Source organism: Centruroides sculpturatus, unplaced genomic scaffold (assembly GCF_000671375.1).
Source record: "Centruroides sculpturatus isolate CEXI.00-Female unplaced genomic scaffold, Cexi_2.0 scaffold3302, whole genome shotgun sequence".
Taxonomy (NCBI): domain Eukaryota; kingdom Metazoa; phylum Arthropoda; class Arachnida; order Scorpiones; family Buthidae; genus Centruroides; species Centruroides sculpturatus.
In genome coordinates this window covers 1-11,366 of record NW_019387388.1, presented here as the reverse complement: position 1 = coordinate 11,366, position 11,366 = coordinate 1, and the positions used below count along the sequence as shown (strand labels likewise).

The 11,366-nt window shown below is 31.2% G+C and overlaps 1 protein-coding gene and 1 long non-coding RNA gene across 2 annotated transcripts; both read right to left on the bottom strand.

Moving 5' to 3' along the window:
• Positions 1 to 1,085: 1,085 nt before the first annotated feature.
• Positions 1,086 to 1,512, bottom strand: LOC111616395. Its single transcript, XR_002755240.1, has 3 exons — positions 1,373 to 1,512; positions 1,220 to 1,304; positions 1,086 to 1,142 (listed from the first exon to the last, which is right to left on the bottom strand). It is a non-coding gene; the product is annotated as an uncharacterized LOC111616395 (long non-coding RNA).
• Positions 1,513 to 1,599: 87 nt separating this feature from the next.
• Positions 1,600 to 11,158, bottom strand: LOC111616394 (mismatch repair endonuclease PMS2-like; the record flags this gene model as incomplete). The annotated part of the gene is made up of 8 exons (XM_023357815.1): positions 11,021 to 11,158; positions 8,233 to 8,311; positions 5,061 to 5,119; positions 4,814 to 4,982; positions 4,661 to 4,747; positions 4,481 to 4,583; positions 1,861 to 1,963; positions 1,600 to 1,773 (listed from the first exon to the last, which is right to left on the bottom strand). Coding segments are annotated over exons 4-8 (612 nt in total), but the record flags the coding sequence as incomplete, so codon positions are not given.
• Between the last annotated feature and the right edge of the window lie 208 nt (positions 11,159 to 11,366).

Genomic DNA, 11,366 nt, shown 5'->3' with positions numbered 1-11,366 from the left:
ATAATTATTAAATTTAATAGGAGATGGTGCTTATTGCCTCCCTTTAGGGTTAAATTTATTTGTAATTTATTTATAGTCATTATTTAGCCCAATCTCATACAGCAGTTGTATTTATCATATTCTACAACTTTGTAATTGACTTTTTTCCATATTGTTATCATTTTTGAGAAGGAGCGTGCTAATTTCAAAGTTTTACTGCTAGGAGTGCTGCAAGGGGCACACTATGGTAGCACATAGTCACTTTACTGTAACTATACATCCTGTTCATAACTGTAGTTATCTGTGTTCATCAGTTTCATAGGTTTACAAGGACTTTACTATGTATCCAATATTATCCAACTATTGATATATTGTCATCTTGTATCTTGAAATCAAAATCATAAACCCGATTTTATTCTCCTTGTCTCATATTCTGTAAAATGACAGTTTAATCAAAATTGAATGATCAAATTTTGAGAATGAGCTCAATTCTATAAGCCATATAGAAGACGTTTGCTAATGCTCCATTACCTGAGATGTGATATACACCAATCAATACTGTAACTGTCTGAGTTTCATCTCCCAACTGCAATCAAACACCAAACACCTTGTTGTCTACTATCTCTAGGAAGCACCACAAACAAAAATGGCAACTCTGTAAAAGAGAAGGCAATTTGTGTTCTGCAGATTCAAAAACTTTGAATCATTTTGTGTTCTTCTGGAACTGTTGATATCACTGAAGAACGTTTGTCTTACCTGATAGATCATTTTGAAATTGTCTGCAAAACTCATGTTGCCCAATAAGTAATTCTAATTTTGCAAACTGTGGAACACAAAATGCCTTCTCTGTTGCAAAGTTACCATTTTTGGTTTATGGCATTTCCTAGAAACAGTAGAGAAAAAGACATTTGAATGCACATGAAAGATGAAGTATTTATTGATTGGTGTATTATACATCACATACTTCTCAGGTAACAATTAACATAATTATAGTAATTTAAAATGATAGCATTCATTTCAGAAGACCCTGTATATAAAATATTAGCAATTATTAATATACCTCAATGCACAAAGGGAACTTAATGCTTCACCACGAAAACCAAATGTTCTTAAACTTGAAATATCGTGAAAATCTTTTATTTTTGATGTATAATGTTTCAAAGCTGATCAAAAGAAAACAAAATTAGTAAGTAAACAAATATTTACAAATAAAGATAGCATTTCATTAAATATATCATACTTAATTCTTTGAAATTCTTTTCCTTTACACCAGATCCATTATCAATAACTTCTATTAATTCACTTCCATATTCTTTTGTACGAACCTCTAAACAAATTTACTAATAAATTTATTTGTTATTTACAGTTTAAAATATAAAGTAAATTGCTTTACCAATATTAGTAGCTCCAGCATCTAAACTGTTTTCTATTAACTCTTTAACTGCTGAAGAAAGAGTTAAAATAACTTGACCAGAGCAAATATTATGAACACTGTCTTTATCTATTGCTTGAATATTTCCTGCTTGACTTTCATCCATATTTTATTTTTCATTCCATAAAATCTAAATTAAAATATAAATTAAATAAAATGCATTTAATAGTAATAATATGAAGACATACATACCCATTTAACAAATGATTAATGCAAGATAATCTAACATTGGTACAAATTAGACAATATGCTGTTATTAACTGTATCATTTTATTAAATTCTCGCCGTAAATTATTCATAAATTCTTTATGTCTTACAGGCAAAGTAGCAAATAGATGTTGCACACTTACTGTTGTACCAACCTGTCACACATTTTTAAAAGTAAAATATATTTTTTAAGAAAAAGAGTAATATTTATATGAAATAATGGAAATAAAAAACAAAAATACTTGTCTTGGTACTGGTGACTGTTTTATTAATAAGCCACTGTGATCATATTCTAATCGAGTCCCGACAGTTACCGTTTTAGAACGCGTTGTTATTGTTATATTGCTGCAATTATAATAAAAATTTACATCAAAGAAAAGCTTCATTCTATGAATCACAAAAATTTTTTCTGATTTTTAGATTTTTCTCACTATTACAAATTTTTTTTGTTAGTACTTTCATATCCTCCCTTTACTTTTCTTCAGATAATTCATTTACTTTCAAATATTTTAAATTCAAACATATTCATTTTTTATATTTTTATATATATCAATTTCATGCTTCATGCATTTAGATTATCATCTTCATTTCTACACATTCTAATGCATGATGTAATACACAAAGCAAGGGATAAAGAAATAAAAAATTTAAATTTAAAATATCTGAATATAAATGAATTCTTTGAAGATAGACTAAAAGATTTGAAATTAATAAGAAACATTTTCATATTCCAAACTTCAAAAAGTAGATGTAAGTAGAATTTGATATAGTAGAATCGGTATAATTCAATTATATCAAATTATTCATTATTATTATTCATAAATTATAATATCTAAATAAATTAATCTGTATAGGATGCATAATAAAGTCTTTATACACCTACATAACTGACGAATGCAGATAGCTACAGTTACAAATATAATGTGAAGTTATAGTAAAGTGACCATGCACTACAAGATGAGACTATTTGCAATGCCCCTAATGGTGAAATTCAGAAGTTAGCACTCTTATCTCAAAAGTGATGTATGATATAAAAATGTTAATTAGAGAGTTGTAAAGCATGACCACTTTACTATATAACAATACCTTGTATACATAATATAAAATGCTAATTTGTCAGTATTTGATTCTGTCAATACCATATCATTAATTGCATCACAAAGCAGCAAATTGTGAGAAATATGGACAGAATATAAAATACAAATTTGTATTCAAAACAACTTCTTATTGCTTGTTGGAATAATGTGCCATGTCTACATCTAACGTACAGTTTCACTTCCCATGTTTTGTGATATAGCATTGATGGGAATCAAATACCAACCGATTAGCATTTCACACTTTCTATTCATGCTATTCATATACACAAGATGTCCATTTGTACTAAATTAGTCATATTCTACAAATATAAACATCTTTACTAAACCCAATATGTTACAATAAATCTACTACAGCTGCCATATGAGAATGGGCTAAATAATGGCTATAATAATTTCATATGGCAGTTGTAGATTTATTGTAATGTATCGAGTTTAGTAAAGAAAGATGTTTATATTTGTGTATATATATATATATGCCTTGTCAGGCTGAGTGCCTTATGTGAGAGTTTACAGGACGAGGGTGCTGAATGCATTCCCAGTTGGCATTGAAATAACCAGCAATGGTTATATCATAATGTTAAATATATTGGAAGAGGATATTGGACTGAAGGTCTGGGTAGTGTAACTGGCAATGCATCCGCACAATAAGCTGCAGTTGTGGGTTTGAGACCCGCTCTGGACCAATTCTTTTCTTCCAGTTTAAATCTAAAATTATTTAATTAAATTATAATTATTAAATTTAATAGGAGATGGTGCTTATTGCCTCCCTTTAGGGTTAAATTTATTTGTAATTTATTTATAGTCATTATTTAGCCCAATCTCATACAGCAGTTGTATTTATCATATTCTACAACTTTGTAATTGACTTTTTTCCATATTGTTATCATTTTTGAGAAGGAGCGTGCTAATTTCAAAGTTTTACTGCTAGGAGTGCTGCAAGGGGCACACTATGGTAGCACATAGTCACTTTACTGTAACTATACATCCTGTTCATAACTGTAGTTATCTGTGTTCATCAGTTTCATAGGTTTACAAGGACTTTACTATGTATCCAATATTATCCAACTATTGATATATTGTCATCTTGTATCTTGAAATCAAAATCATAAACCCGATTTTATTCTCCTTGTCTCATATTCTGTAAAATGACAGTTTAATCAAAATTGAATGATCAAATTTTGAGAATGAGCTCAATTCTATAAGCCATATAGAAGACGTTTGCTAATGCTCCATTACCTGAGATGTGATATACACCAATCAATACTGTAACTGTCTGAGTTTCATCTCCCAACTGCAATCAAACACCAAACACCTTGTTGTCTACTATCTCTAGGAAGCACCACAAACAAAAATGGCAACTCTGTAAAAGAGAAGGCAATTTGTGTTCTGCAGATTCAAAAACTTTGAATCATTTTGTGTTCTTCTGGAACTGTTGATATCACTGAAGAACGTTTGTCTTACCTGATAGATCATTTTGAAATTGTCTGCAAAACTCATGTTGCCCAATAAGTAATTCTAATTTTGCAAACTGTGGAACACAAAATGCCTTCTCTGTTGCAAAGTTACCATTTTTGGTTTATGGCATTTCCTAGAAACAGTAGAGAAAAAGACATTTGAATGCACATGAAAGATGAAGTATTTATTGATTGGTGTATTATACATCACATACTTCTCAGGTAACAATTAACATAATTATAGTAATTTAAAATGATAGCATTCATTTCAGAAGACCCTGTATATAAAATATTAGCAATTATTAATATACCTCAATGCACAAAGGGAACTTAATGCTTCACCACGAAAACCAAATGTTCTTAAACTTGAAATATCGTGAAAATCTTTTATTTTTGATGTATAATGTTTCAAAGCTGATCAAAAGAAAACAAAATTAGTAAGTAAACAAATATTTACAAATAAAGATAGCATTTCATTAAATATATCATACTTAATTCTTTGAAATTCTTTTCCTTTACACCAGATCCATTATCAATAACTTCTATTAATTCACTTCCATATTCTTTTGTACGAACCTCTAAACAAATTTACTAATAAATTTATTTGTTATTTACAGTTTAAAATATAAAGTAAATTGCTTTACCAATATTAGTAGCTCCAGCATCTAAACTGTTTTCTATTAACTCTTTAACTGCTGAAGAAAGAGTTAAAATAACTTGACCAGAGCAAATATTATGAACACTGTCTTTATCTATTGCTTGAATATTTCCTGCTTGACTTTCATCCATATTTTATTTTTCATTCCATAAAATCTAAATTAAAATATAAATTAAATAATTTAAATATTCTTAGAATATAGATTGGATTGATGATATAAAGCAATACAATACATGGGTGATTTGCCAAGGAGAAGGTGCCTCACAGAAGGACTTTTATGGGAAACTGGCCTCTACTTAATTGTTAGACATACAAAAAATTTAAATTTTAATATATATTATTAAATTAATTTCTAATCATTAATCTTAACAAAACAAAGCAGCAAAATCACTGATCTACACATCAGATTTAATTAAACATTTGCATAAATCATAAATGTAATCTAAAATACCAGCAGTTTAAATTTGCAATATTTTTATTGTAAATTTAAACTGTTGAAATTTCAGATTACATTTATGCAGGGATTAGTGATCATGCTACCTTCTTAAGATTAGCAATTCAAAATTAAATAATTGAAAAAATACTAGGAAAAAAATTGAATCAGATTAAGACTCAAATGTTAACTTATGTTTACCATGTANACTAATTGTAAATAATGATCTTTACATCCTAAAGTGATTAAGACCAAGTTGCTTTCTGTTACAATATCATCAAATATTCTAACAATAACAAATTTCTTATCTTCCACATACTGAGAAATGTGTTTTTCATGTAACAGTAGTAAAGGCAGTAGCTGTTTGGAAGGATGAAGAAGTCTTCCATGGCTTTTAGTTATGGTCAGCCTGGCAAAATTTTCTCTCTTGGTTCCTTCTGTTCCTGGGAAAAATAGTAGGAATTACATCCTGTCTTAGTGTTGGTTGTAAACGCTTCTCCATATGTTTTACCCCTTAATGATTACATTACATGTCCTTATAAAGCAACAATTATCAAAATACAACTCAGAAACAAAGGTAAGATTGCAGATGTGAATGATGCTGTTTGGACCTTAACAGAGATGTAGAGCATGCCCACAGGAGCAAAAAAGTCAAAGGAATCATACCTCTAGATGTGATCCTTCTTGAGATATAGCCCTCCAAAATCAGCCTAAAGCCCACTTTCAGGCACTATAGGGAGTCATGCTGCATACTCGCTAAGTCTATTGCATGTTTAACTAACAGTACAGCAATATCAGACAATCTAATGATATTTATTGGTAAAGAATAAAGAAAAATCCAACACCCAACCCTTTGCAAGATATTCACCTCCAAATGTGGAACCCAATGGTTGACAGTTCCAGTCTCCATCTTGCTTGCAGACATTGCGCTTGCAAGCATGTTGTAAAGTACTATATCATTTTTATGCCTTTTATAATGATTATCGACATGAACTGTGTGCCGGAAATAGCCGTTACCTAACGGGTACTTTACGCAGATTTGCAATTAATGTGCCAGGCCTGGACTTTAAGCATGCACCGAAAGAAATAATGACAAAGTTGGTAAAAAAACAATCCAATATTTAATAATAATTTTAGTAATAACTATGTACAAAATTTAGTAACAATCAAATAACAATTTATTCAATGAAAATCAATAAGAATCAACTCGACAAAACTCAAATCAATCTAGTTGCTAACTTAAATCTATTTCCCTTTGGAATTCGACAAATATATGTACAAACCTATGTACAATAAGTCTTATGAACTAAGGTCCTAACCATCACCTCAATATACTAGGAACCTTTTTCCTCAACTCTCAAGACTTTCTCCAATCTTCAATCCACAAATCGAATAACTTCAAAAATGCCTTGGAACAACTTTATCGCTATCGGACACCTCTTTCGTTTGCTGCTACGAAGCTCACCTCGCTCGATGCTAACAGAAGCTCACCTCGGTCATCTTCGCTTGAGGTACAGGATTTATATTGTGAGGTGATGTCACAATTCTGACTGAGTCCACTCCCCTTATTTACATACTTATCTGGAACTTTGAACTTTTCCTTTTTGCCTGGCAGCCTATTTCCCGACAATACTTGCTAACCTTTTACATTATTCATTCTGACAATATTTCGAGATGATATTTTACTTTTTAAGGTTTAACAAATTCCTAAGTTATGCTTGTGGGGTCTCCCCCCTCTTCTCGGTGTGGACTTACTGTTTTCTGCTTGGGAGCGCAAGTGTATGCAAGTTTTTTTTTCTACGGCGCTTTTTCTCATTGGTGAGTTGGTTTTTCTTTTTCTTCTGTTTTAAGTTTCTAAGGCGAGTGGTGAGTGGTGTTTTAAGTTTCTAAGGTGTGATGAACTTCGTCCTAACAAAACATAAGCCCCCATACAAAAATAGAATAAAAAGCAAAATAAAAAATAACTAAAAACAATGCTCGGACTTGGTTCCTTACAATGTTATATTATAGGCACTGCAATCAGTGCCAATAACAAATAATAAATGATTAATTTCTACTGACCAAAAACAGTTTTTACCTTGAACCAGTACTAATGCCTATTCTCTATGCTCCTTGTCATCAGAATGAGCAATCAATCACCTTGACTGAAACCTTGCATGTAGTTGTGTGCTTTGGTGCTCACTATCATTTGCACCTCAGTGCCCAGGTGGGAGCAAGCACCCACACTCCCTAAAACTATATAACATCAAGTACTCCATGAACAGTCATGTGGGCTACTTGAAGCTGGCATAGTTGCATGGACTAAGTACTTAAATGCAACAGTCTTAGCAGAGCACACAATGCATGGTGCGACTCATGATTGCATGCGACTGATTTTGGAGTCACATTTAGAGGTATGTGACTCCAATTTTTTGCTCTTATGGACATAAATCTACAGTTCTGTTAAAATCCCAACAGCTTCATTCACATCTGCAATTGTACCCAAACAAAGGAGTTCTTGGTGATTTCGAAGTCTCTTAGTATATTCCTTCTCCATGCATTTTGTTTTTCCAGATCTGTCTAAAATGAAAACATAGCGTGTCTTTTACAAGAGGCATAGCCACTTTTACACTCTGGAACACACAACTTAGAAGGCATTATTACATCAAAATCAAATGATATCTATATTAACAAACTTGCTATAGCAGTAACTAACATGACCCGACTTGCTGGTAGTGCCACTCTGGTGGAGAAGTTTGTCTCTAGACTTTTTCAACACACTTCTTATGAGAGTTCTTCAACCTTATATTCTAGTAATCATGCAATATGTATGATATATTCTAAGAAAAATTTCTTTATCTAGGACTAAAGAAAGTTAGTATAACAAAAACTATTTTAGTAACTGGTTGTATTTTGACATGGCAACATCTTTATATCATACAACACCAATACTTTATAAATTATTATAGTAAAAAATATATTCTTACACTCACCAATTACATATTCAATAAAAGAATATCAATACAGTATTTTTGTCCCAGCATATCACAGGGTCAGCTGATCCAGATATTTCTAAAATGAATTAAGATTATAAAAAAATATTAGATTATGCCGTTTTGAAATTGAAATTAAGTTGAACTTAATAATGTATTAATCTGCACTATCTGAATATATAATATTCAATTGGTAATATCTTTCATGGTATGCACTAGTATGATTTATACAGTATATAATAAATACAGGGTCTTCCAAAAAGTGATGCCAACTTAAATCATTGTAATTATGTTAATTATTATCTGAGAACATTGTAATATGTATTAACTGTCCAACTTTCACATTAGTCCATTACAATTTCTCAATGCATGCACCTTGTGTCACATGGCACACATACAACCAATACTCAAATTCTTACGCTCATTACAGCATATCTGTTCTCACTCTTCCCACAGCAGCCACAATTCTACAGCTTCTGCAGATTACTCATGTTGCACAATGTGATGAGTGATTCCAAATTTGCAAACTGAATATTACAATATCATGATTTTTATTTACAGCACTTCCTAGAGATAGCAAGACAACAAAACTTGTGAATGTAGATAGATGAAGGACAGTGCATTCTCAAGTAATAATTAGCATAATTACAATGGTCTCATTCATTTTGGAAGACTATGCGTTAAATCAAACACATTATGCTAAATTACTATCGATTGCAAAAAAATATATTAAAACAGCATGATTTTATAAGTAATATAGCATATTCCATTGATATTACTAACATCATTAATTAAATACACTTTGTTACAAAAAAATTGATGTATCTTAAAGCCAGCATGTAATCAAATTCTGCATGTGAAATGGTAGTAAAAAATAAAAAATTTATTTTAATATTACAGCAAAGTTTAATATGAGTAAGTTGTAAAGCCATGGTCAGTTTGTATTAATTGCCAGATTGTATTTGCCAATTTGTAACATTGTGATGAAATTGTGTTGTAATGATGTATCCTTATGCTGTAATATTGTAATGAAGTTTTTATTTTTTCATTAATATTTCACTTAATATATCCAATCCAAGTTTTTGCATTCATCTAAAAATCTTCATAACTATCCCAAAATAACTTTGTGATAGTTATGAAGATTTTTCAGTTAGATATTTTTATTATTAATTTTTCAGTTAGATATTTAATAAAACAGTACACTATAAGAAATTATACAGTTTATCATATGTTATTATCCTATGTATTTCAATGTTATGTTTGTAGCCAGAGACATTAAACAGCAGCTAACAAGTGTTTCCAACACAGATTAAAGATTTTGCATAGTTACTGTATCACAAATGATTTTCTAGTAAATGATTTCATTCATGAAAAATCCTTATTTCTTATGAATGATATCATAGAAGCAAATGGCACGAAAGAGAATGTCATACATGAGGATCTAGCACCGAAAAGAATATAAAGAAGGGAAACAAAACTGAAGCAACCAAAGTAATTCTGGGTAGAGCAAGTCGTTGAGCATTTGAACGAGCAAAGATTACAAGCACGAGATGTGAGAAAAGAGATACATAGACTCTCATATATCCAGAGTGTCTGGAGAAATCTGATAAATGATGAGCATATATGTATGTATATGTATATTCAGGTAAAATTGCAGATCTAAATGAGTCAATTGAAACCTCATCAGAGCTGTAAACCATGTCCATATAAGTAAAAAATCCAAAGGAACCAACGGTATACATGTGACCCTTTGCAAGATATAGTCCCCCTAGATTGTCCTATCTGGAATTTTGAAAAACCTCAAAATTGAAGTAAAATGTTACAAGGAAAACATCTGAAACCATTTCTCAAAACAATGCTAAAATCAATCATTTACCACTTTACCGGAGACAGCAAAAACTTCATAAAACACAAGAAATTCCATTGTACCGACTACTTCCGGGGCATAATCGTAACAACACCGCACATTCCAGTAAATCTATAATGCATTTAACGAGCATCTCGGATCCATTGCTTTTCACTCTTTTTCACAGTCTACAGCTCCAATAAGGTCCCAACTGCATCATTCACAGCTGCAATTTTTACTGGCATTCATAAAACCATATGAGTGTTAGGCAAGAAATGTAAACATTTTTTTCAATATAATGCACTTCATAAAAAACTGTTTATAAAGTTTTTGGGAAGTTCTTCTGTAATGCATAGGTAATTACAGCTGTCTCTCGATGTCTGACGTTTTGTAATCCGACACGCTCAGTAGTCCGACGCACCTCCCGTCAAGGTGCCCATCCCCGTTACGTGTCTGCTTGCACAGAAGCATGTTGCGACGTGAATCTCCCCACCCAATTCTTACACGACGACACACATTTCGTGTGTTTTGCGCGAGCAGTTCTGTTCGAACAGTTGGAGTAGGGAATATTGTAGGTTACTGCTAGCAAAAAGATGCCAAATATGTAATCACTTTCGGTAATCCGGACACTTTTGATAATTCGACACCCCTTTGGTCCCATACCTGTCGGATTATCAAGGGACAGCTGTACTTTTGTTTTCATTTAAAATGTATCTAAAATTTAATCGTAACTACACCTGTCTGGCTTTATTCGCCCAATATAATTATTGTTTTAAAGGAATCATCTCACTTCATGTATTTTATAATAGAAAACAAACATTATTTCATAAGAAAATTCTCATTTTTAAAAATCCAGCGTCGAAGCGAGACCTAAGATAGTAACTAAAAAACAGTCTTTACTATAGAAATCCTTAAAAATTTAAGTTAAAATATTGTGCGTACCGACTGTCGAAATTAAAGTGTAAATAAGTATACAGTATTGGTTTCTAAACAATAAAAATTCTAAAATAAAGTGTCGCCCACTCTTAAACCGTAAATAAGGCACGACATTCAGAATTCCCACAGTTTCTCTTTATCGGATACAACACACGTGACACGTGGTTGCCAAATCACATAAAGGGATCGTTTTCAATTTACATTTTTTAGGAAATAAAATTAAAATACATTTTATTCAAATAATTATACGTTTTCAAAGAATGGAATTATTTAAGTGCCGCAACAAAATTAAAATAATTTTTATTTGTATAACATTATTATTTTCGCCCACCAGTGGCTGAATGTTTTTTTA